The sequence below is a fragment of the Palaemon carinicauda genome, chromosome 1 (genome assembly GCF_036898095.1).
Source record: "Palaemon carinicauda isolate YSFRI2023 chromosome 1, ASM3689809v2, whole genome shotgun sequence".
In the NCBI taxonomy this organism is placed as follows: Eukaryota; Metazoa; Arthropoda; class Malacostraca; order Decapoda; family Palaemonidae; genus Palaemon; species Palaemon carinicauda.
Window position 1 is genome coordinate 259,278,189 of NC_090725.1, and position 26,916 is coordinate 259,305,104.

At 48.9% G+C, this 26,916-nt stretch overlaps 1 protein-coding gene across 2 annotated transcripts in view; it reads right to left on the reverse strand.

The window, feature by feature from the left end:
- The window catches only part of LOC137655578 (uncharacterized), a 133,994-nt gene that overhangs the window by 63,149 nt on the left and 43,929 nt on the right, over positions 1-26,916 (reverse strand). Inside the window, exon 10 of one of the 2 annotated variants that reach the window (XM_068389486.1) lies at positions 20,171-20,761. The exons of the other annotated variant lie outside the window; for it this stretch is intronic. Within the exon in view, the coding sequence (XP_068245587.1) occupies positions 20,741-20,761 (21 nt within the window). The 3' untranslated portion in view covers positions 20,171-20,740. Of the gene's footprint in view, positions 1-20,170; positions 20,762-26,916 lie in introns of those variants that run through there. 2 annotated transcript variants of the gene reach the window in all.

The window sequence follows — 26,916 nt, forward strand, 5'->3', positions numbered from 1 at the left end:
ATGGACCCGTGATCGCCCCCCAAGAAGGCAAGGACACAGTCTTGGACGAAGTGTTTGACGTTCAGAAAGCCCCTAAGTCCAGTGCGGCTCTGCCCTGGTCTCGGGGTCTGAAGAGTGCCAGAGCCAGGGCCAACGCCCAGCTCGCGATTCTTGCCTCCTCCAGTCGTTCCTCTGCCAGGAACAAACTCATCCCTCCTCATCTCTAGCAGAGGAGGTATTTTGAGATCTTGGGTGAGTCCAGTCTCGCTCTTCCTCTCCATCACTCCGTGGATGGCTAAGGGAGTTCCCCTCGAGAAGCTCTCTGCCCGGCAGGTGTCGTTCTTGGCGTCACAGATCCTGAGCCATGAAAAGGTCGCAAAGTGCGCCATGCAGGCCACTTCGTGGTTGGATATATGGCCAGGTACTCTGGGCATCCTATTGCGCTCCGAGGACTTGTCTAAGGAGACCAATAGGAAGGCCCTGGAGACCTTCTTACTCTCGGGCACCCGTTCCATCGAGTTCCTGGCGCACCAGGTCACCACCCTGTGGGCCAACTCGGTTTTGAAGCGGCGCGATGCGGTGACCGAGAGATTCCACCCGAAGGTCCCCGGCAGTTAAGAAAGTGGTCTAAACCCCAGCCCTTTCCAGCCAAGGTCAAGAGGGGCAGCAAGTCCTACAGGGGAGGCAAGACTCCTAGGCGTAGCAGCCGCGGCCGCAAACTCTAGGGGTGGCAGTCCCCCTGCGTGTCCACCTGTGGGGGGATGCCTTCAGCGTTGCGTCTACAGGTGGCAGCAACTCGGGGCCGATGCTTGGACGGTTTCAGTGATCGGCCAAGGTTATCGCGTCCCGTTCACAACATCTCAACCTCCCCTGACAGCGAATCCAGTGTCGTTGAGCTCCTATGCCATGGGATCGGCAAAGGGGCTGGCCCTTCGGGCCGAAGTCGAGACCATGCTCAAGAAGGGTGCTCTCCAGGAGGTCGTTGACGGCTCCCCAGGCTTCTTCAGTCGACTCTTTCTTGTATAGAAGGCGTCTGGAGGCTGGAGACCTGTCATCGACCTCTCAGCTCTGAACGGGTTTGTTAAGCAAACCCGGTTCAGCATGGAGACAGCGGACACGGTCAGACTTGCGGTGAGACCACAAGACTTCATGTGCACACTGGATCTAAAGGACGCGTACTTCCAGATCCCAATCCATCCATCTTCCAGGAGGTACTTAAGATTCTGCCTAGACGACAAGATCTACCAGTTCCAGGTGCTGTGTTTCGGTCTCTCCACAGCTCCTCAGGTGTTCACCAGAGTGTTCACCCTGATTTCATCTTGGGCGCACAGGAACAGCATTCATCTCCTTCGTTATCTGGACGACTGGCTGATCCTAGCAGACTCGAAGTCGACCCTTCTTCGGCACCGAGACAGGCTTCTAGGTCTTTGCCAGGATCTGGGGATCGTGGTAAACCTCGAGAAGTCCTCTCTGCAGCCGTCCCAACGACTGGTTTATCTAGGCATGTTGATAGACACCGATCTCCACAAAGCCTTTCCATCATACGACAGGATAGCAAGGCTGAGGAGGGTGGCGGAACCCTTCCTCAGGCGAGAAGAGCTCCCCGCCCAGTTGTAGTTGCGTCTCTTAGGTCACCTGTCCTCCCTGGCTCGTCTGGTTCCAAACAGCCGGCTCAGGATGAGATCCCTGCAGTGGCAGCTCAAGTCCCGGTGGAATCAAGGATCCGATTCTCCGGACATTCTGATCCCGATAGGATCTTTGGAACGGACGGACTTGCGGTGGTGGCTGGTCGACGAGAACCTGCGGAAGGGAGTGAGTCTTCTCGTCCTCCCCCCGGAATTGACTCTGTTTTCGGACGCGTCAAAAGAAGGGTGGGGGGCGCACGTTCTGAACCAGAGGACCTCAGGCCTTTGGTCAGAATCAGAAAAGTGCCTGCACATCAACCTGCTAGAATTGAAGGCCGTCTTTCTGGCTCTTCAGCAGTTCCAACGGACCCTGGCGGGTCACTCCGTGGTGGTGATGAGCGACAACACCATGGTAGTGGCTTATATCAACAAGCAGGGAGGCACTTTTTCGCAGCAGCTATCCCATCTTGCAGTAGAGATTCTGAGGTGGACCGAAGTCCACTCGATAACACTATCAGCTCGCTTCATTCCTGGCAAGAGGAATGTGCTCGCCGACAGTCTGAGCAGGGCCTCTCAGATAGTGAGTACCGAGTGGTCTTTGGATCCTCAGATAGCCAACAAAGTCCTGACTTTGTGGGGTTCCCCGACCGTGGACCTGTTCGCAACAGCGTTGAATTTCAACCTGCCTCTGTACTGCTCCCCAGTCCCGGACCCCAAGGCACTCTGGCAAGATGCTTAACAGCAACGGTGGGACAACATCGACGTGTACGCCTTCCCACCGTTCTGTCTGGTGAGAAGGGTGCTCAACAGGACCAGACTATCGGTCAACTGTTCGATGACTCTGGTAGCTCCGCTATGGCATCACGCGGAATGGTTTCCGGACCTTCTGCATTTCCTGACGGAGCTCCCGAGGGAACTTCCTCCACGAAACGATCTTCTCAGACAACCCCACTCCAATGTCCCTCACAAGGCCGTGGCCTCGCTTCGGCTTCACGCCTGGAGACTATCCAGCGTCTCCTCACGGAGAGAGGCTTTTCGCAACAGGTTGCGGAGAGAATGTCTCGGCACCTGCGAAGGTCCTCTGAGGGAGTCTACCAGGCGAAGTGGAGAGTCTTTTGTGGTTGGTGTCATGGGAGCGGTATCTCTCCACTCGATGCCACTATTCCAGCAATAGCGGACTTCCTCGTTTATCTGCGGGAGGAAATGCGCCTTTCTGTCTCGGCAGTGAAAGGCTATCGCTCAGCCTTAAGCTTGGCCTTCAGGCTGAAAGGCGTGGATATTTCTTCCTCGCTAGAACTTTCTCTACTCATACGTAGCAATGAGCTTACCTGCCCCCAGTCGGAAGTGAGACCTCCTTCTTGGAACGTGGTTTGGGTCCTCAGGGCTCTTAAGAGACCTCCCTTCAAACCATTACACCAGACCTCCGATCGCCACCTGTCTTGGAAGACGGCTTTCCTGCTCGCTTTGGCTTCGGCCAAGCGAGTTAGTGAACTTCATGGTCTCTCGTACGACATCGCCCATTCAAGGGGATGGGGGGAGGTAACGTTCAGGTTCGTCCCTGAGTTTGTAGCCAATACTTAGAATCCTGGAGTGCCGGATCCTCGGTTCGACTCTTTCAGGATCGCGAGTCTCCGCTCTGTAACAAGCGACCCAGACCAGCTGCTACTATGTCCAGTGAGGTGTCTGAGGCACTACTTGAAGAGAACGGCTGCAGTCCGTCCTCAAGTGCGAGCTTTGTTTGTGAGCACAGGCAGGACTAAGAGGAGGGTCACCAGGAACACCATCTCAGCTTGGATTCGAAGGGTTATCCACCATGCCTTGAATCCAGACCCTCCTCCGTCATGTCGCCCTAGGGCACATGATGTCAGGGGTGTTGCTACGTCCCTGGCCTTCAAGAGAAACTTCTCTGTGACGCAGGTGCTTCAAGCTGGGGTCTGGAAGCGTCAGACGACCTTCACAGCCCACTACCTGCAAGACGTGACCCACAGGAGCCTCGATACGTTTTCTATCGGCCCTGTGGTGGCTGCACAACAGTTGATCTAACCTCAGGCTCCTTTATGGACAAGTAGCAGTAGGTTGAGGGCGTTGTTACCCGGTTTTAATCTGCGTGGATGAAAGAGTATGTCTGACCCTTACTTCTTTCTTCATTCTCCCCTCTCTTGGGGAAGCAGCATCCTGGTCCTCGCATAGCTGACCTCGACCTCTGCAGGTAACCCATGCTTCCTTGTGCTCCTAGTATTAAGCTTAATACTGTTGCGTCCCCCATACCCTGACGAGGTGGTATTGGGAACGTCCTATCCTAGATTCCTATCTAAAGGTCTCAAGGTCAACTTCATAGGACGAGTCACACCTTCCTCCACACACAACTTAAGTAGGCCACTCGTTCCTAGCGAGGCAAGGAACTTGTGAGGTGCAAGGGCTCCTTCTCTCAAGTGCTACTCACTGAGGGATTGAGTCCCCGGGCAAAGCCGAAGTCAGTAAGGCTGGGGACTTTCCACCCTTCCTAAGGCGTAAGTCACCCAATGTAAATAGCGTGGCTTGTATTTCGGTTACGGAACAAATGACAAATTCGAAGATAATTTGTATTTTTCCTAACCATACAAACCTTAGCTATTTACACATATTTGCCCGCCATCCCTAGCCCCCAAGTCAAGTCCTACCTCTAAGTGAAGCGAAGCAAATCACCGATGTGTGTGTGTGGGGGGGTGGGGGGGTGGGGGGGAGGGGTAGCAAGCTACCCTTCCCCTATCCCCCGCTAACTAGCGCGGGGGTAATAACCCTCATTAAAAACTATTGGCTCGTCATTTCAGCTACGCTAAAAGGTAAACCCAATGTAAATAGCTAAGGTTTGTATGGTTAGGAAAAATACAAATTATCTTTGAATTTGTAATTTTTCCTTCGTCAAAATCCCTTAATATGGGTATTACTTTCGGCGTCGCTGAGATGACGAGCCATTAGAATTTTAACGAGGGTTTACTACCCCCATCGCTAGTTAGCGTGGGGTAGGGAGGGGTAGCTTGCTACCCCCCCCCCCCCCTCACCCACTTGTGTGGTGAGCTCACTTTACTATCGGCTCGGGTGGGAGACGGACGTGTCTGCTCTCTACCTCGCCTCTTTGACAGCCATTAATGCTTTTTGTCTTTTTACTTTTTCCTATACAGTACTTGTAAATATATATAAACGTTCTTCATGTTTATGTATATATTTGTGTATAGAAATGTAGTAAGTTTTCCTTTCAGTCTTTGTGCTGTGTGTGTGATGTACGACAACGACTCCTGCTTAGTGCAAGACCACCACGGTTACACGTCATGGGGTACGGCCTCTCCCTCTTGGTCCTTCGGTCGTTCCTTCGGCTTTTCCGTTAACTCGGCCGGGGGGAGGGGGAATCGTCATCGCTGGACTTTCTTCATTCATCTATTATTTTCGCTGTGCTTCCTTTCCTACGGGGAACTTGGATTCTCAGGGAAGGGAATGTGGGAGTTTAGATTGACTACGGTGTCTCTCTCTACTTGAGGTCGTTCACCCCTTACTACTATTACTACTACTACTTACTATTACGGAAGCTCCTTTCCCGTTGCGGGTTGGGTTGCTATTCCGTGTATTTGTCTCAATTATTTTTAATGGAATCTAATTGTATTTTTAACTTGTCACCTTCTCTGTGGGGAACACTTCCCTTCGGGGGTCAGTGGTTTTTACTATTAGTTAACATTCTTAGATGATTTAGATAATTATAATTCTGTTATATTCTGTTTTTATTACTATTACTCCGCCCTCCCCCTTCTCTCGTGAATGTCAGTGGGGGAGGAGGGCGCATACTTAATTTTTAATTCTTATTTTTTGCTATTCCCTCGGGGTTACTCTTCGGAGTTCCTCCCTAGGGAATCTCTGTTAAATAATTATTTAATGTTATTTTCCCAGTTAACTATGCAGTTTTTCTTCGTTTGACTAAGAGTGCCAACGAAGCAGAGCTGTCCTGTTTGTGCCTGGGGAGTCTGCTGTCGCTGCTGTCCCTCAAAGGACGTCGTCATGGGCCTTATCTCTTCTCTTAGAAGTTCTCCCGTGACAACATGCCAGCACTCCAGATCATCTTAGAATGCTATAGGAGGTTCGCCTCCAGGGGTTGGGTAACTTCCCTTCCAAGGGAGGTTCCCTCCCCGGGTGTGAGGTCTTCTCCCTGTAGAGGGAGAACTTCCCATACCTTAATAATTCATTGCCGTCGACTACTGTGCTGCTCTTCGGCCAGACTTTTTTCCCACCTTGCTGAGTTTCTCTTCCTTCAGGGGTGGAGCACAGTCTTGGCAAGTCTCTTCTACGAAGTGTTCACCTCTCTCGTTCGCGAGAGGCCACTTATAGAGACTCCTCTTCCGAGGATCGCTCCCGATAAGGTGAGGGGGCATCACCACGAGTGTCTTCAGGTCTCTTCTACGAAGTGTCACCTCTCGTTCGTGAGAGAGGCCACTCATAGAGACTCCTCTTCGAAGGATTGCTCCTTATAAGGTCCGCTTGCTGATCCAACGGCACAAAGTGGCGCCATTACGAGTGTCTTCAAGTCTCTTCTACGAAGTGTTCACCTCTTGTTCGCAAGAGAGGCCACTCATGAGACTCCTCTTCGGAGGATCGTTCCTGATAAGGTCAGCTTACTGATCTGGACCTCTCCACAGATCGTTCGCGATCTCCTAGACCTGCTAACCTGCCGTCACCGTTCCCGACTGCTGACGCGCTGTGGGCACCAACGCATCCTGTTGTTAAACAGGCATCAATCCCTTCGGGGCAAAAGGGCGTATGGGCAAAATACTGCACATGCTTCCCTTTTTAAGCGCCAGGATTTACCTGCGTGCCAGCGCACTTCGTTAGAGATTCCTGACAAAGTGCGCCCGCGCTCACCTACGCTGGAGGAATGTTCCTGCTATAGCGCGCCAGCGCTCACCTGTGCACTAGCGCACATCGTTGGAGTTTCCCGAGATAGCGCACAGGCGCTCACCAGTGCTCCAGCGATCTCCTGCGCGCCAGCAGACATCGATGGATGTTCCTGCTAGCGCGCCAATCTCACGTGAGTGCCAGCGCACATCGTTGGAGTTTCCCTGAGGTAGCCCACAGGCGCTTACCGATGCTCCTCCAGAGTTCTCCTACGCGCCATCACTCACCAGTTGACCCACCGATCTACCAGCGCAACCTTGCGCTGCAACAAGGACTTCGGTCCTGGACTCTATAGCAGACCTGCTAACGGTCCTCATCGGGGGATGTCCGCCCTTTTTTAAGGACACATCCCAGTTTCTGATCGTCTTGCCAGCTAAACCTCCAACCTAACGCGTTAGCCGCACGCGGGTACCGATGGTTTCCCGTGCGCTCGCTGTGCAAGCTCCGACGATCTTCTTCCGCGCATGGGTACCGATACTTCGCGCACACCGCTACCTTTGCGCGCGCATGCACTTCGCGCGCTAGCGCCTTTGATCTTCTTACGCGTATAAGCGCTGACGATCTTACGCGCGCAAGCGCCGATGATCTTCTTCCGCGCACGGGTACCAATGGTTTCCCGCGCGCACACTGCTACCTTCATGTGCGCGCTCGCTCACTGATCTAACGCGCGCAAGCGCCAACGATCTTCTTACGCGCGCAAGCGCCGACGATCTTCTTGCACGCGCAAGCGCCGACGATCTTTTCCGCGCGGGTACCAATGGTCTCCCGCGCGCGCGCTCCTATGTACGCGTGCACATCAACATTCTGGCCCGCACGGGCTCTTTATTCTGATCCTGCACGTCAATCTGATTCTTGTGCACTCCATGAAGTCTCGCCGCGCGCGCGTCAGCGCTTCGACAGTCTCTCGCACGCGAGCCCCGGGTATTCCCCATCGCGCGAGCGCGCTCCCTAGTGCAATCGCCAATACCCTTCCCCGCGCGAGGCTGCCGGACAACGCGCAGTAAGGGCAACATCACCACATTCCCCCCCCCCGCCTCCCAGCACAGAACAGCACGCTTGCCGGTAGGGGGGAAGGTTCCAGGAAGGTCCAGGGACATGCCTTCCTTATCTTCTTACAGGCAACTTCCCCTCCAGAGGGAGTGTCTGACAGCGCAGCCGTCAGCTGGCAGTCTGGTTTGGGACTCTAATAAGAGCGGTTGCACAGGCTTTCAAGCTGTTATCTCTGAGTTGAGCCACAAATCCTTGGCTGCATCTACTCCCCCGAAGAGGAAAAGAGGAGTTTCGGACGAGGTAACTTCTCCGAGGACGTAGCTGTCTCCTCGTAAGTCTTCGAGACAGGCACTTTCCCGCCCTCAGGAGAGTCACGTGAGGTGAGACGTTTCCCAATCATACCATTGAGGGAAACCCCACCTTGCGCGGTAAAGTCTTCTCGAATAAGGGTGGAGAAGAGCCTACCTCCGTCGTTGTTGGAGTCCTGCATCCCTCCCGGGAGGGAGTCAAAGGACTCCAAGACAATACTTGGAGTCCCCTAGCACCAAAATCTACTGGCTTGGACATTCTTTTGTTATGGGAACGAACCTCTTTGAGTCTAAGGACGTGAAGCAGGCGGCTGAGAGGTGGAGGAAGTCACCAAGACTCCCTCCTACATAGGGCTTTGACATTCAAGCCCTATAAACCTCCAGCACCTCAGCAACCACATCCCACTAAAACAACAGCAGCTAAGACAGTGGGGTCTAAACCCTTTCCGGTCAAGGACAAGAAAAGCAAGAAGTCCCCCAGGGGAGGGAAGAATCCTAGAGGGAGCAGCAGTTCCCCTGCATGTCCGCTAGGGGGGGGGGGGATGCCTACAAGGTTGCGCAGACAGGTTGCAGCAACTCAGGGCCGATTCCTGGACGATTTCCGTAATCAGTCAGGGATATCGCGTCCCGTTCACAACATCTCTACCTCCCCTCCTTGCCATAGGATCAGCAAGGGGGCGAGCCCTGTGGGCAGAGACCCAGATTAAAGCAAACGCCGGTCAGCATGGAGACCGCAAACACAGTCAGTCTTGCAGTAAAACCGGCAAGACTTCATGTGTATACTGGATCTGAAGGACTTGTACTTCCAGATCCCAGTCCATCCGTCTTCAAGGAAGTACGTAGGATTCAGCCTTGACAACAAGGAGTACCAGTTCAAGGTGCTGTGTTTCGGTCTCTCCACAGCACCACAGGGTTTCACCAAAGTGTTCACCCTAATATCATCGTGGGCACACAGGATCGCCATCCGTCTATTTTCGGACACCTCAAAGGAAGGTGGGGGGGCACGTTCTGTACCACAGGACCTTAGGCCTGTGGTCAGAATCGGAAAAGTGCCTCCATATAAATCTGCTAGAGATGAAGGCCGTCTTCCTGGCCCTTCAACAGTTCCAACAATACCTGGCGGATCACTGTGTGGTGTGATGAGCAACAACACCACAGTAGTGGCTTACATCAACAAGCAAGGAGGTACCTTTTCAAAGCAGCTATCCCATCTCTCAGTAGAGATACTGAGATAGACCGAAGTCCACTCGATTCCACTATTGGCTCGCTTCATTCCAGACAAAGGTAATGTGCTCGCCGACAGTCTGAGCAGAGCGTCTCAGATAGTGAGTACCGAGTGGTCCTTGGATCATCCAGTAGCCAAGAAAGTCCTGACTGTGGGGTTCCCCGACGGTGGATCTGTTCGCTACAGCGCTGAACTTCAAGCTCCCGCTGTATTGCTCCCCAGTCCCGGATCCCAAGGCACTCTGGCAAGATGCCTTCCAACAACGGTGGGACAGCACCGACGTGTACGCTTTTTCCCCGTTCTGTCTATTGAGGAGAGTGCTCAACAAGACCAGAATATCAGTCAATCTCTCGATGACCCTTTATAGCTACGCTATGGCATCACGCGGAATGGTTTCCGGACCTTCTGCAACTCCTAACGGAACTTCCGGGAGAACTCCCTCTGCGACACAAGCTACTCAAACAACCACACGTCAACATCTTTCACAAAGCCGTAGCTTCGCTTCGTCTTCACGCCTGGAGACTATCCAGCATCCTCTCACTGGGAGAGGATTGTCGCAACAAGTTGCGAACGGGATGTCTGGACACCTGCGTAGGTCATCCGCAGGGATCTACCAGGCAAAGTGGCGAGTTTTCTGTGGTTGGTGTCGTGGAAGGGGTATCTCTCAACTCGATGCCACTATTCCAGCAATAGCGGAGTTCTTCGTATATTTGCAGGAAGAATGCGCCTTTCAGTCTCAGCAATGAAAGTCTATCGCTCAGCCTTAAATCTAGCCTTCAGGCTCAAAGGAGTGTACATTTCTTCCTCGCTGGAACTTTCCCTACTCATACGAAGATATGAACTTACCTGCCCTCAGTCGGAAGTGAGACCACCTCCATGGAACGTGGTTCGAGTTCTCAGGCCTCTTAAGAGACCTCCCTACGAACCATTACGCCAGGCTTCAGATCGCCACCTAACTTGGAAGACGGTGTTCCTACTAGCTTTTGCCTCGGCCAAGCGAGTCACTGAACTTCATGGTCTCTCGTATGACATCGCCCATACAAGGGGATGGGGGGGAGGTAACGTTCAGATTCGTCTCTTAGTTTGTTGCTAAGACACAGAATCCGGGAGTGCCGGACCCTCGATTCGACTCTTTCCGGATTTTGAGTCTTCGTTCTGTAACAGATGACCCAGACCATCCCCTACTGTGTCCAGTAAGGAGTCTGAGGTTATATCTCAAAAGAACGGCTGCAGTTCGTCCTCAAGTGCAAGCTTTGTTTATGAGCACTGGGAGAACAAAGAGGAAGGTCACCAAGAATACCATCTCGGCATGGATTCGTAGGGTGATCCATCTGTCTCTGAATCCTGACCCTCCTCCGTCATGTCGCCTTAAAACGCATAATGTCAGGGGCGTAGCTACGTCCCTGGCCTTCAAGAAGAACTTTTTCAGTGACGCAGGTTCTACAAGCGGGAATGTGAAAGCGTCAGACGACCTTCACAACCCTTTACCTGCAGGACGTGACACACAGGAGGCTCGATACGTTCTCTATCGGCCCTGTGATGGCTGCACAACAGCTGGTTTAAAACCTCAGGCTCCTTAATGGACAAGTAGCACAAGGTTGAGGGCATTGTTACCCGGTCTTAGTCTGCATGAATGAAAAGGTTTGTCTGGCCCTTATTCTTTTCTTCCTCCTCCCCTCTCTAGGGGAAAGCAGCATCCTGGGTTCTCTGCACAGCTGACCTCGAACCACTGCAGGTAAACCATGTTTCCTTGTGTTCCTAGTATTAAGTTAATACTGTCACGTCCCCATACCCTGACGAGGTGGTATTGGTTGAGTCCTAGCCTAAAGTTTCTATCTAAAGGACTTCAGGTCAACTACCTTGGACGGGTCACACTTCATACCTTCACACACAGCTTACGTAGGCCGCAGCCCTTGCACAGCAAGGTTCTAGCGAGATGCAGGGACTCCTTATTGTTGAGTGCTGACACACTCAGATACTGAGTCCCCGGGCAAAGCCAAAAGCCAGTACTGGCCGGGACTTACCACCCTTCCTAAGGTTTGAGTCACCCATATTAAATAGCGTGTTTTGTATTTCAGTTATGGAACAAATGACAAATTCGTAGGTAATTTGTATTTTTCTTAACTATACAAACCTTAGATATTTAATCAAACTTGCCCGCCAGCCCTATCCCCCGTGAAGTCCTACCTCAAAGTAAAGTGAACTCAATCACAGGTGTGTGTGAGGGGGGGAGGTAGCAAGCTACCCCTCCTACCCCCCGCTAACTAGTGGTGGGTTAGTAAACCTTCGTTAAAATTCTAATGGCTCGTCATTTCAGCTACACCCATCCATATTAATTTAGCTAAGGTTTGTATAGTTAGGAAAAATACAAATTTCCTACGAATTTGTCATATTAGTATATTTCCCTTAGTCAATTTTCGTTTAGATTTTTCCGAGCGTACATTCATTTTACGCTCGAGTTTTACTAAGGGAGATGTCAGATATTAAACGATCATTTTTGTTTCACAATACTTGTATCGTTATTTAATATTTCGCTTTTGAGAATACTAATATTATTCATATATCCTATTGTATTTTCATTCTGGCCCTTGACTAAAGAGAATATCCTCTCGCAACGGGCAGATCTATTATGATCTAATGTGAAATAGTTTAAAGAGCTTGTGTTCAATGGCACATATAATGACGCAATGCAGTCTAGCTACGATAAGCAATACTCTTGACAATCGTTTTTTGTTTTCACAATTACTGGTATCGTTATTTTATATTTCAATTTTGAAAATACTAATATTAATCACATATTCTATTGTATTTTCTTTCTAGCCCTTGACGAAAAAGTATAATCTCTCGTAACGGGTAGGTCTATTAAGATCTAATGTGAAATAATTAAAAGTGCTAGTATTCAGTGTCAGTGCAGTGGAGGGTGCGTCCGTTCGTGTCCGTCCTAATCCCAGCCGGTGACCTCTTCCATGCTCCCCAACCCCTGGGAGAAGGAAAGTCTCAAGGCAAAAGGATATAACAGACCTTGATTAGCGAACGGACGTCCCCTCGAACGATCATGTTAACAATGTACAGATCGCTCCATCTTAATAGTAAAAGCGAGGTTAGAATGTATGCGTCTTCATCAGACGCAAAAATCGCGACGTGGTTGGAGCCAACCACGCAAGAGACGTATGTCTCCAAATAAACCCTCCTGCAGTGACTGGTGTTCACCGGAGGTGTTCCTTTCGCACTAAGACTATGTGTCAGTACCGAAACAATTGCGTAAGACGCATAGTCTGTCGGATGAAGAAGGTGCTCAGTTTACGTCATTACACGCTCATTTCCTGCCCCCAGATTGGGAAATGTCACAGGGTCTTTCCCCTGTTAACCACCGGGACAAACATTAATGCTGTTGACATACGCAGTCTGGTCTCTCAGAGCAATCGATACACGATTCAGATCGCTCACAAGGCGTGCTAGAAGTATCGACAGTTGACGATACCTCTCAGCGATCACTACATAGTTCAGTTAGAGCACATGACGCTCATTATGTATCTGATTTGTCTGAATTAAAGAAGTCTATTTCGTATCTGTTGACGCTTACGATTTTCGGGCAGAAAAAATACACCTAACATTAGTTACGCAGAACCCTTGGGCTCTCGTAACTTTAGTCACTCCAACACTTCGGTGTTTAGTGACAGGAAAACTTCGGTTTCTCGTTGCGCTGACCCTTCGGAGTCTCACAACTCAGGCTACCTTAGGCCTTTGGTCTCTCGTGCCCTTAGTCACTCTGATCCTTCGGGGTCTTGTTCTCCTAGACCTGCTAACCTGCCGTCTCCATTCCTGGCTGCTGACGCGCTGTGGGCGGCCACGCCTCCCGTTATCCAACGGACACCGATCCCTTCGGGGCAAAGGGGCTTTCTCACATTGTGAGTAAGTCCCTTAAGCGCCACGTATCCCCTGCGTGCCAATGTTCTCCTGCGCGCTCGCCTGCTAGTCCTGCTGTTCCTGAGACTGCTATCCAGAGACACCCTGTTCCAGGCACTGCTCGCCAACATTCCCTGCGCATTGGCGCACATCGTTGGAGTTCTTGAGATAGCGCACAGGTGCTCACCAGTGGTTCAGCCTGCAGTGTCTCCAAGTCTCTTCTACGAAGGGCACCTCTCCCGTTCGCGGGAGAAGTCTCTCATAGAGACCACTCCTCGGAGTATCAAGCAGTACTTCCAGTGTGGATCGTCGGCTCTGGACTCTGAAGCAGACCTGCCTGGTCCTCTTCAGGGGATGTCCTCCCTTTTAAGGACACATCCCAGTTCCTGATCGTCCTGTCAGCTGATCCTTCAACCTAGCGCACAAGCGCGTGTGCTAGCGCCGACGATCTTCTTATGCGCGCAAGCGCCGACGATCTTCTTTCGCGCGCTAGCGCTGACGATCTTCATACTCGCGTAAGCGCCGACGATTGTCCGCGCGCGGGTACCGATGGGTTCCCGCGTGCACTCGCCGACCTTTTAACGCGCGCAAGTGCCGACGATCTTCTTACGCGTGCAAGCGCCGACGATCTTCTACGCGCGCAAGCGCCAACGATCTTCTTATGCGCGCAAGCGCCGACGATCTTCTTACGCGCGCAAGCGCCGATGATCCTCTTCCGCGCGCAAGTGCCGACGATCCTCTTCCGCGCGCGCGCCAACATTCTGGTCCGCACGGGCTCTTCATTCTGATCCTGCTCGTCAATCTGATTCCTGCGCACCCTATGAAGTCGCGCTCGCACGAGCATTTCAAGAGTCTCTCGCGCGAGCATTTCAAGAGTCTCTCGCGCGCGACCCCCGGCTATTTCCCATCGCGCGAGTGCCAGCGCTCTCCCCAGCGCAATCGCCAATACCCTCCCCTGCGCGAGGCTGCCGGACAACGCGCCGTAAGGTCGCCGTTGCCACTTTCTTCCCCCCCCCCCAGCACAGAAAAGTGTGCTTGCCGGAGGGGGGAAGATTCCAGAAAGGTCCAGGGACGTGCCGTCCTTATCTTTTTACAGGCGACTTCCCCTCCAGAGGGAGTGTCTGATAGCGCAACCGTTGGCCGGAAGCCTGGTTTGGGACTCTAATCAGAGCGGTAGCACAGCCTTTCAAGCTGTTCTCTCAGAATGGAGCCACAAATCCTTGGCTGCAACCACTCCCCCGAGGAGGAAAAGAGGAGTTCGGAAGAAGTAACTTCTCCGAGGACGTAGCTGTCCCCTTGTAAGTCTTCGAGGCAGGTACTCTCCCCCCTCAGACTTTTCTCCTTTACCTTCGGACGAAGTTTTCCCGCCCTCTGGAGAGTCACGGGAGGTGAGACGTTCCCCAATCACACCATTGAAGGAAACCCCACTTCGCACGATATGTTTTCTCGAATAAAGATAGAGAAGAGCCTGCCTCCGTCGTTGTTGGAGTCCTGCATCCCTCCCGGGAGGGAGTCAAGGACTCCAAAGAAATACCAAGAGTCCTCTAGCACCAAATCTTCAGGCTCAGACATTCTTCGTTATGGGAATGAACCTGTTTGAGCCTAGGGACGTGAAGCAGGCGGCTGAGAGGCGTAGGAAGTAACCAAGACTCCCTCCTATATAGGGCTTTGACATTCAAGCCCTATAAACCAGCACCTCAGCAGCCACGTCTTACCAAATCAACGGCAGCTAAGACAGTGGGATCTAAGCCCTTTCCGGTCAAGGACAAGAAAGGCAAAAAGTTTCCCAGGGGAGGGAAGAATCCTAGAAGGGGCAACCGAGGCCGCAAACGCTAGGATTGGCAGTTCCCCTGCATGTCCGCCAGCGGCGGGATACCTACAAGGTTGCGCAGACAGGTTGCAGCAACTCAGGGCCGTTTCCTGGACGATTTCTGTAAGCAGTCAGGGATATCACGTCCTGTTCACAACATCTCTACCTCCCCTGAGGACGAATCCGGTGTCATTTAGCACCCTTGCCTTGGGATCAGCAAGGGGGCGAACTCTGTGGGCAGAGGTCCAGATTAAAGAATACTTCGGTCAGCATGGAGACTGCAGACACAGTCAGTCTGGCAGTAAATCGCAAGACTTCTTGTGTTTACTGGACCTGAAGGCCGTGTACTTCCAGATCCCAGTCCATCCATTTTCAAGGAAGTACTTAGGATTCAGCATAGACAACAAGGAGTACTAATTCAAGGTGCCGTGTTTCGGTCTCTCCACAGCACCACAGGGTTTCACCGAACTGTTCACCCTAATTTCATCATGGGCACTCAGGATCGGCTTCCATCTCCTCCGTTATCTGGACGACTGCCTGATTCTAGCAGATGCGGAGTCATTCCCTCTTTGACACGGAGACAAACTTCTAGGACTTTGCCTGGATCTAAGGATCATGGTAAGTCTCGAGAGGTCCACTCTGCTGCCCAATCAATGACTGGTTCACCTAGGCATGATTATAGATACCAATCTCCATAAAGCCTTTCCATCAGACGACGGGATAGCAAGGCCGAGAAAAGTCGCAAGCCCTTTCCTCAGACGAGGAGAGCTTCCAACCCAATCATGGTTACGGACGAACCCCCAGTGGTGGGCGACAGGCGAGAATCTACGGGAAAGAATGGACGGACTACGTTCTGTACCACAGGACCTCTGGCCTCTGGTCAGAATCGGAAAAGGGCCTCCATATAAATCTGCTAGAGATGAAGGCTGTTCTTCATGGCCCTTCAACAGTGCCAACAAAGACCTAGTGGATCACTCTGTGGTGTGATGAGCGACAACACCACAGTAGTGGCTTACATCAACAAGCAAGGAGGTACCTTTTCAAAGCAGCTATCCCATCTCTCAGTAGAGATACTGAGATAGACCGAAGTCCACTCGATGCCTCTATCGGCTCGCTTCATTCCAGACAAAGGGAATGTGCTCGCCGACTGTCGGAGCAGAGCATCTCAGATAATGAGTACCGAGTGGTCCTTGGATCATCCAGTGGCCAACAAAGTCCTGACTTTGTGGGGTTACCCGACTGTGGATCGATTCGCTACAGCGCTGAACTTCAAGCTCCTGCTGTATTGCCCCCAGTCCCAGGTCTCAAAGCACTCTGGCAAGATGCCTTCCAACAACGGTGGGACAGCACCGACGTGTGCGCTTTTCCCCCGTTCTGTCTGATGAGGATCGTGCTCATCAAGACCAGAATATCGGCCAATCGCTCGATGACCCTTTATAGCTACGCTATGGCATCACGCAGAATGGTTTCCAGACCTTCTGTAACTCCTAATGGAACTTCCGGGAGAACTCCCTCTGCGGCACAAGCTACTCAAACAACCACATGCCAACATCTTTCACAAAGCCGTAGCTTCGCTTCGACTTCACGCCTGGAGACTATCCAGCATCTCCTCACTAAGAGAGGATTGTCGCATCAAGTTGCGAACGGGATGTCTGGACACCTGCACAGGTCATCCGCAGGGGCCTACCAGGCAAAGTGGCGAGTTTTCTGTGGTTGGAATCGTGAAGGGGTATCTCTCCACTCGATACCACTATTCCAGCAAGAGCGGAGTTCTTCGTTTATTTGCGGGAAGAATGCGCCTTTCAGTCTCTGCAATGAAAGGCTGTCGCTCAGCCTTAAGTCTAGCCTTCAGGCCCAAAAGAGCATACTTTTCTTCCTCGCTGGTACTTTCCCTACTCATACGAAGATACGATCTTACCTGCCCTCAGTCGGAAGTGAGACCTCCTCCAGAGAACATGGTTCGAATTCTCAGGCCTCCTAGTAGGCCTCCCTACGATCCATTTCGCTAGGCTTCAAATCGCCACCTAACTTGGAAGGCGGTGATCCTACTAGCTTTTGCCTCGGCCAAGCAAGTCAGTGAACTTCATGGTCTCTCGTATGACATCGCCCATGCAAGGGGATGAGGGGAGGTAACGTTCAGATTTGTCTCTGAGTTTGTGGCTAAGACACAAAATCCGGGAGTGCCGGATCCTCGATTCAACTCTTTCCGGATTTCGAGTCTTCGTTCTGTAACAGATGACCTAGACCATCTCCTACAGTGTCCAGTAAGGAGTCTGAGGTTATATCTCAAAGAACTGCTGCATTCGTCCCCAAGTGCAAGCTTTGTTTGTGAGCACTGGGAGAACAAAGAGGAGGGTCACCAAGAATACCATCTCAGCATGGATTCGTAGGGTGATCCATCTGTCCCTGAATCCTGACCCTCCTCCTGGAGCGCATGATTTCAGGGTTGTAGCTACGTTCCTGACCTTCAAGAAGAACTTCTCAGTGACGCAGGGTCTACAAACAGGGGTGTGGAAGCGTCAGACGACCTTCACAGCCCACTACCTGCAAGACGTGACACACAGGAGGTTTGATACATTCTCTATCGACCCTGTGTTGGCTGCACAACAGCTGGTTTTTTAACCTCAGGCTCCTTAATGGACAAGTAGCAAGGGTTGAGAGCATTGTTACCCGGTCTTAGTGTGCATGAATGAAAAGATTTGTCTGGCCCTTATTCTTTTCTTCATCCTCTCCTTCCTTGGAGAAGCAGGATCCTGGGTTCTCTGCATAGCTGACCTCAAACCACTGCAGGTAAACCATGCTTCCTTGTGTTCCTAGTATTAAGTTAATACTGTCACGTCCCCATACCCTGACGAGGTGGTATTGGGTAAGTCCTAGCTTAAAGTTTTCCATCTAAAGAGCTTCAGGTCAACTTCCTAGGACCAGTCACACTCATGGCTGCCACCATACTCTAGTTCTGGTGTGGTGTTTGCATTTGTTCTGTAACTGGAATACAAACATATGCTATTTATTAGGGGTTATTACTATTAGCGAAGCTGAAAGGACGAGCCATTAAAATTTTAGCAACAGTTAACTACGCTTGCCACAAGTTAGTGGGGTTAGGGGGGGTAGCTTGCTACTGCTCCCACTCACACACCAGTGATTTAGCTCGCTTTGCTTTTGGCTCGGATGGTGAACGGTCGTTGTCGTTCTTCATCCTTCACCCATTTTTGGACTGCCATTAATTGCTTTTGTTTGTGCTTTCTCCTTGATTAGTGTGTGTGTGTGTTGACTTCTGCGACCATGAGTACTTGCCCTGGACTTGAAGGTCGGCCCTGTGGAACCTTCATGTCAGCCTTGGACACCAATTGCCACACCTTTTGTCTCACCTGCAGAGGTCAACGGTGTGATATTGATAACAGGTTTAGTGAGTGTCGGTAGTGGTCTGCCTCCCAGTGGAAAAGGTTTGGGCGACGGCGGAAGAAGTCAAAGCGGGATATTTCTCTTTTGAAGGTTTCTTCGAAAGGGGAAAACCCAATACCTCTTCTTCCGCTTCCTGACCTTCCTCCGAAGCTCCTGCTCGTTGGTCTCTCCTGGGAGACCGTCGAATAGTAGCTTAGACCCTTTAATTTATGGCCAACGCCAGTCCTTGAGGGAGGGTCCGCCCTCCAAGGACTCCTTGCTGTGCTTCATCATTCATGGTGCTAGTGCGCAGCCGTCATTGACTTCGGAGTTAGATCCTCTGTCGTGCATCAACGTTGTAGTGTCTGAGGCGTCTTCTGTGGCCGCTGCCGACGCCCCTGCATCTTCAGATTCTCCAGCTGTTGCTGCCGACTGTGTTCCCCGTTCCTCTTCATCCTTCGATGGTGAAACTAAGTCTTTCATATGTCTCTCCTGCGAGTGTTTCTCCTCCTTGGGGGAGTTCACTCATAGAGACTCCTCTACGGAAGACCGCTGCTTCTAAAGGTTAGCTTGCTAATCCTTCGGCCCCTAGAGGGTGTCTTCGATTTTGCAGAGCTCGCCCTCTGCTTCGCTTTAGAGGTGGCCCTTCACCATCGGTGAAAAGGCGCCTCTTCGGCTCTTCAGCCTCATCTTCGCAGCCATCTCCCGCAGAGGAGCCTCCACTTCAGTCATCTTCCAGCTCTCGACCTTCACCCCTTCCTGGAACTTCTTCTGACGACACTGCCGCTAGTCCTCAGACTTTGGCCCTGGACTCTTTTGTGGATCGTTCACGATCCTCGTCGGAGGTTGTTCGCCCTTCCATAGGGCACATTCCTCCCTGTTCCAGTCCATCCTTCACGCCGACTTGCTGACCTGCCTTCTCCGTTCCTGTCTCCTGTTCATCATCTGCCTGCTCATACTGCACCTCCGAAGCGTTTGGCTGTGCCCCAACGCTCCCCAGCGCGCCAGCGCCTCTGAGTGCACCAGCGCTCACCAGCATCACGTCAGCGCCCTCCAGCACTTCAACGCTTCCTAGAGCGTTATTGCTCTCCAGCTTGTCAGCGCTCTTCGGTGCATCAGCATTCACCTGCTCGTCAGAGCCTTCCAATGCCGCAGCGATCTCCCGAGCACCGGCACTCTCCAGTGCATTCTCGTCATTCCAAAGACGAATGCTTACCTAATTTCTACAAAAATTTCATCTTGGGAGAGAAGTGCCAACACTCAAGCACACCAACAGGGACAAATATATATGGTATTGCAGTTCACAAGCCTTTACTTGCTGCGAGTTTCCTCTGTCCAGAGAAATCAACTGCATATAAAGTATTTAGAACTCTACTCTAGATTTGTCATACGAAAGCCACCTCACTCTTAGGCCCTATTTTGGATTCATCCTAGTGACCCATGTGAGATGCTAGACAGGCAATTACTTTACGGACAATTTTGCTGAAAGCAGGAAGGGAGCAATGTTGAAACAATAATTAAAAAAGGAGGCTCCTCACCTTTTGCAGCAACTATAAGAGTACATTTACTGCTATCACTTACCTATGTTATTCTTAGTTTAACTTAATCGTTTTCAATGATACCTCTGGGATAATCAATACTATTAATTAGTTTTAATCAGTCTGTCTTTTTAGGTACCTGTGCCCAGAGAATGTTGACGTATTCAAATCCAGTATGTCTTTCTAGGTACGTGTGCCCAGAGAATGGTGACGTCTTCAAATCCACCTTTCTGACCTTTGTCCGAAAATATTACGGTAATGAGTGTTCAAGGTCATCGATCTTTCCCAGCTCGTCCCTAGCCTCGATCTGCCTTCTAACCAGGTTCGTGGGGATCTCAATAACTTATCTGACCTGACCAGGCTCCTTGGAAATTCATCCCTTGTTGGATTCATTTCCAGGAAATGGGGACAGGCTGGTGTGGGGCGAGCCGGGATGTGATGCGGACCCGATGCGTGAGAGGCACAGCTGTGTACTCGGACATTCCTAAGAGGAAATGGGGGGAAATTCCATGCCAGGAACCTGCAGCTTCCTTCTCTCTGAACAATAGTATCGCAGTGCATCGGTCATGCATCTTGAGATGTTATCCACGTGCTTATTGGACTTGTGGCATGTGAGTGTTATGCTGCATTCTATTTTCAGTATAATGAATAATCGTGTTACTCCAGGTAACATGTAATATTAACCCTATCTATCTGGCATACAAAAACATAAAACAAAAAGTATTTAGCAAATATACGTCTTAGACTAGCAGACTTGGGTTGTAGTAGAAAGATAAGATTAAATCCACATAAATATTTAATGATTAAAATACAATGCATTCAAAAAAATGTATCAAGACACTTGCTATTGAAAGAATCTTGTTTTAAATCTTCCCTCCCAGCCATCATGTCACGATCAGCAACGGAAAACTTACTGCAGTTGCTTTTGGGAATGTTAGGGATGACTAAACTAAGTTATGACAGGCTACATAAAAAAAAATATTAAGAAGAGCGAAGAAACTTGTTCACAGATGTTTTGTATGGTAAAAATCAGTTTGAGAGACCCTTTAACGAGACTGTTTTTAGTCCAAACACGTTTTATTCTGAAAAAGAAAATAAAAAAATATTAGTATAAATACTGTTGTTTCTAAGCATACAAAAACATTTCGTCCTTTAAAACAGGATATTATCTTGTGGGAACAGCTTTTGAAATTGTTACTAAGGTAGTTAACAACAGATGATCACAGGCAAGTAGCTCTGTTGCTCTCCTGTCTAAGAATCTCCGCTTTTATCTTCAGCCACAATGAGTATGGTCATACTGTTGTGACCTGTCCTACTGGACGCAAATGAACGGTGAACAGTGCTTCTGTTTATGGGTAAACTAATGATAGATCCACTCATTTTATGCCTTATGGGGTATGATTGTATACATTTAACCCTATATGCTAAGTGTAGATTGTAGCCTCCTGTTAGGCGGGCATATTCTTTGAAAAGCAGGTGAACCAAGTCTTCTCTGGCATTATTCCTGGCAACATCCATGACAATGCCAAAGAAATTGTTAACACTTTGCACTCCTCATGGAGTTTGCAGTTCGGTGAAGCTTCTGGGTATATGTCTTTGGCTTGGCGTAGGGAGTATGCTTCAGGAGCAGTTAGAACTCGGATGTGCTTCTGGGAGTTTTGTCAGGGGTTGGTGTAGTGTGAGGAGACTGATGTATTCCAACATGTTTTGAAAGCTTTTCCTGTCAGACCCCAGTTGACACATGACTTGAAGTCTTGGCCTTCTTTAGGCTTTGCAGACAAGTCCTCATCATTTTTGGAGCTCGTAGTTAAGGCTATTTTGTACCTGGTAACCTCAGGGGTGATACCAGTGATATCAGCAGTGATCCCAGTGCCAGCAATGTTGGCTACCACATTACCAGTGATCCCAGTGGTGATCCAAAGGTGCATCCGAAGCCCAAAAAGCAGCTAAGAAGGCTGCAAAAAGGATTTCCGCCCACAGGCTGTGGAAGTACCAAAGCCGGTGGGGTTTAAGATGGCTCAAGGGCCGGTGAATCTGTGTATATCCCAGGTGTCCATTCTCTGTAACTAGCTTCAGTGTCATTCACCCCTGTGCCCATTATTCCTGTGCCTATCACCAGTTCTCTGGTTGCCCTTATCCCTGGTCCTGTTACCACAGGGACCGGGACTCACACACTCCCTGTACCAGTAACCTCAGCCCATATGGCTGTGTTACAGGTGCCAGTGAGTGCTTGACAGTGGTTTCATTGTTGGGGCTCCTGTTAGAGCAACCAGTGTTTTCTCCCCTTTAAGGAACTTTCTCGTTGTTGGTCACTCAGATGAATTATGGTACTTGCAGAGCATGAGGGGAAATTTTGCAGGAGGTAGTAGTGAGTCTTCTCCTACTCCTCATCCAGCTCTTCCTCCTTCCCTTTCTGAAGGGGAAGAATAAGACCCTTGGCCGTACCATTGCCTCTTTGGGGAATATGGTTGTCTCCTTTACCACAGTCCCCTTGGACTGGGTTCCTGGTTATTGGCCTGACTGGTCTGGTAGACATGCTGGGAAGGTATGCGCAGCCCCTTGCTTGGCTATACACGATTCTTGATTATGGCCCAGCAGGAGTTGGGAGCTTAGCTTCTTAGGGCTGGGGCCGTGGCCCCATGCTCCTAGCCCCAATGCTTTTGGGGGTGGCCGGGGCTGAGGCCTAGTTAGTTAGCTTGACTTCTCCGGTAGCCAGTCTTGTACAGGGCTGGGCACTCTTGCCAATGGCCAGGCGTTGGAGTAGCTTGGATGCTCTCCTTCACATTTCTTCTAGGCAGCAACTGGTACTTCCTTCACTATGTTATATCCTTTGGTATCCAGAATTGAAAAATGTCATCTCTTGAGGTTGTTGTCACACTTATGTGCAGCTGGTAGCCACAAGTTGGTGGCTAAGATGACACAGCCTTGTGCTCATGGCACAGGGCCATGGTATACTCTACCACAATCATCAGAGTTAAGGGTACTTAGTACCTCTTAGGTCTTGAGTTTGATCAGTGCCATAGATTTTCCTCTCACCAATGACATCAGCTTAGTCCTTCATCAGGCTCTAATTACTATGTTGGTTCTGTCCTAGGAACATAATGCTCATATTTTGGGGAGGGAGAGAAGTAGATCTGAGCAAACTGCTGAACATTCATCCCTTGCAAGTGAGGAAGCAGCTCAGGATTTGTGTGGCCGTAGCGTACCCGACCAAAGATCAGTACCAATAGAAGCAGAGGGAACCTAGTGTGTGTCTCTTTGGAGGTTCTTGCATTTACTCATGAGTGCAACAGACTGGGTGTGGTGACCATGGTACCAGCTTCAAGTAGGTCCTTGGTCATTACTCATATCTTGGGTGGCTCTCAAGAATTGAAACCTCCCTAGAATTGCTATGGTCAGGTAAAGCTAGTTGGTCCTGGATCAAGTTGTTAATCAGGTCTATGAATCAGAGAATTCTCACTTCCAATTAGTCCCACAAGATCCTTCTCCATGCACTTTGATGCATCAAGAATCTCTAGTGTTGCGTCCTTTGCATCGGCTCCTCTTCAAATTGACTCCTCAGTATGCACACTCAGATCGGAAGGTATGCCTTTTCAGCTTTTGAGTCATCAGCCTTGGTAACTTCTGCTAAGGCAACACTCCAAGTAGTCTCATGGTTTGACTATTGGTCAGGCTCCATGACTACTCAAAGATTGCTTGGTTATGAACTTTTGGTTCTTGGGAGAGATACAAGAGATTCGTGTTATCTAGTGTACGGTGGTTAGATAGTTGGCCAACTGGTTTTTGAAGGAGAGAGAGGCTCTGTTGTCCTGGAGAAGTTGGAGAATCTCGTTCAGGCATTTCCACCAGAGATCCTTTCAGTAATATTGGAGGATCACAGGTCAGCCTTCAGAAATCCTGTGTTCTATCCAGTTCCAATGGCACATTAGGTATGGACTATTCATAGCTAGTGGCTGGATGAAGGAAACCTTATTAGGGGAGTCTGTTGACTCACCATCTTCAAACAGACAACTTTTCTTAGATGCGTCAAAGGAGGGTTGGAGCTTTCTCCTGGGCAACCTGGTTGCATCAGGCATTTGGTCAGTGGAAGAAAGGCAAGTGCTTCAACATTGCAGAGTTACAATCATTTCAAAATTGTATGAGGAAGTATTTTGTAGTGTTAATCAACTACAACAACACCATAGTAGTTTGTGTCAACAAGCAAGAAGACACAGTGACCCTATCTCTTTGCAAGTCAGAGGCACATCTGAACAGCAAATTACGCCCTAGAGCTGTCAGCCAGACCAAGGCCGTCTCGAAAGAAGGCCAGGTCAGTGGGGGGGGGGGTAAGAAAGGTCCCACACATCCGGAGTAGTGCTATCACACTGCTACTATAGGCTTTAAAGGGGTTGCGCTCTATTTCTTTACATTTTTCTGCTGTTATTACTGAAAATTTTACTGTTTCGGAACCCAGGCTAGAGCCTATTATGTGGTGTGTACCAAACTGCGAAGAGAGTTACCGAAATGGACTGAAAGTATGTGTTTTCCTTTCCAAATACCGATGAAGAAAAAACCAAGTGATTGCACATTATCAGGAGAGCCGAATATGTTCCTAACTAAAATAGTAGGGGAAGTACTATATCTATTGTTGTAATAATTATAATTGCATTACATTGTTCATGTGGTATTGGTCACAGAATATCAGCCTCTTGTATAAGGATTTAATTTAAAGATTACCTAACTGTTTACAAAATTACTCGGGTATTCACACTTTTTTCTCTTGCTACTTACTACTTCATTATCTCTTTGATTTCTTCTCTTTCAATTCTTGCTTCCTCATTCTTAGATTGCTTCCTCTCTCTCTCTCTCATTTTTATGAAAATTTGTTATGCACTTTAATATTGCATTTAAACACGTTTCAGGTAACAGCTACACTTCAAATCTAGTGATATTGAATCTGACACATCCTTTTTCGATAAAACAATTGGGAAGAACCTCACAGCTAAGAGCATTGCAAACATTAATAGTAAAAGAGTAAAAATAATTCTGTCAAATACTTCAAGTAAAGAAAATGTAGGCTACAGCAAGATCATGCGATTGTGGGTGATTGTGCAAAAGATAATATTAAATAATTTTAAATTGCGGGAAATGTTTATGGTAATGTTTTATTTTTTTTTTAATTGTTAGAATAATTCTATTTTTTCGGTATACGAGCGTAGTTTGGAATCAGTGGGTCTTGGAATAAGGCTACTGCCTCGGGAAAGTTTTATTTTAATTTTATTACTTTTTTTCTGTCTAATTTTTCTTAGCCAGATTATTCGAAGTCGTCTCCTTTTGGTGTGTATGATCTTATTTTTTCTATGAGGATTATCAGCTGTAAACTGTAATGATAAACAAAGTGTATATGTAGTGAGTGGTGTGTGATGGAAAGAAGGGTTGAGGATGGCCAGGTGTCCCGTCTCCCTATCAATCGACCTACTCATGTTGACTTCTTCCCCCACTGACCAGTCCTGTACTTGAGACGGCCTTGGCCAGAAACATCCGGGGAAGGCTATACCTTTCCTCTGTTCAGTCTGGTTTGCCAGCTGACCTGCTGAATGTTGATCACATTAGGTCACAGATGAAGTTCATTGTACATAGTTTTAATTCTCAAGAATATATTTTTGCTTGCAGTAACTTTTTCAGAGTTGTTGAGTTGCACAGATACTCTTATATATCCCAGAAGATTAGAAGGCCACTTAGCTTGATGCCCAATTTCGTGACTAAATTTGAAAGCTGTCAATGCACAAACTATGTTGAGACTTTCTCCATCCTCTTTATTCATGATGTCGAGTGGTAATCAAGAGGAGTTGCTTCTATGTTTTGTGAGGTCTCTTGTGTTGCTATCTGGATGGGACTCTACATTCCACACTTAAGTGTCAGCAACTCGTCCTTATTACAGGCTGAACCAAGAAATATGTGTCGAGAACAGTCTCTTTCTGGCTGTGTAAGACAATAAGAAAAGTATATGCTTCAGCCTATCGGGGTCGAGGTACTAGCTCAATCTAGAGCTCATGAAGTCATGAATAGTAACCCCAATTTAGACTCCAAAGAATCTTGCAGTTGGACATTTGATGAAAGCTTGCCAAACAACCTTCACAGCCTACCATTCTAAGTTCTTCAGCACCTTAGTTTTTGGCCCTGTGGTGATGGCTCTAGTATTTGTGTGGCTAGCCCAGCTCCCCTATAGGACAGGAAGCATGTCATCAATGATAACTCGTTCGATGTATGTCATGAGGAAAAGTAGAATGACTGGCTCTTCTGCTTGTTTCCTTTCTCTCACTTGGCGATGAATCATTTGTACCATAACACACTGGATCTAACACTGATGCTGGTAAGCTACATCTGAGCACCATTCGTGTTATACTGGATCTGTATGAAATAGTTCTCTCTATCCTCCTTTTACATGGGGAGGATAGTGGAATGAATATCTAACTGTTGTTTGTCTGGCACCAGGTATTTCATTCCAGATTTTGGGGAAGAAAGTTTCCTTCCTCGACCAATTACCAGTACATATTCATCACTATGATGAGTTGATAGGTGGTTGCTGGAGTCATCTACCCTACTCCTGTATGGGACTATGGAGTCTGGCTTATTCCAAGAAAGAAAAAGAACCAACTAGTCTTCCAATTTTAAAGGATGAAAGGTGTGTATGAGCATAGGAACAGTGTCCTTTAAAGTTAGAATTCTCACCTCAATCACCAATCTTACTGTAAACCTGTGCTGAAAGTAATTTTATATTTGCTTTTGACAGGAGAGTGGACAGGTTTAATTTCCTATGCTTACCACCTGTTATTAACTACCTTGTTAACGATTTCAATGGTTATTCCAGCTTCCCTGAAGACAATTCCTTATTTGAAAAAACTTTATTTATAGCTAGGAACAATGCAAATTGCTTTTAAAATTTGCTATTTTTTGTGGATATTATAGCATTTATATGAGTAATATCAGTTCAAGATCATTATGGGTTTAAAAACGTTGGGCTCATATTTTTATCAATACAGTTTATCAGTATGTTTCTCTTTCTCTCTTACAAATTAATAATAGAAGCCATACAATTCTGATACAAAATAAACTCTAAGTGTTCAAATATAGGCCCTAGCGGATCCAGGGCTGGTCACGGGGGCTCACTACCTCCATTTTTTAAGAGAAAAAAGTTGGACTGTCAAACTTTGGGTTTTCAGGAAAATAAGTTTGACTGTTAAACTTGGGATTTTCA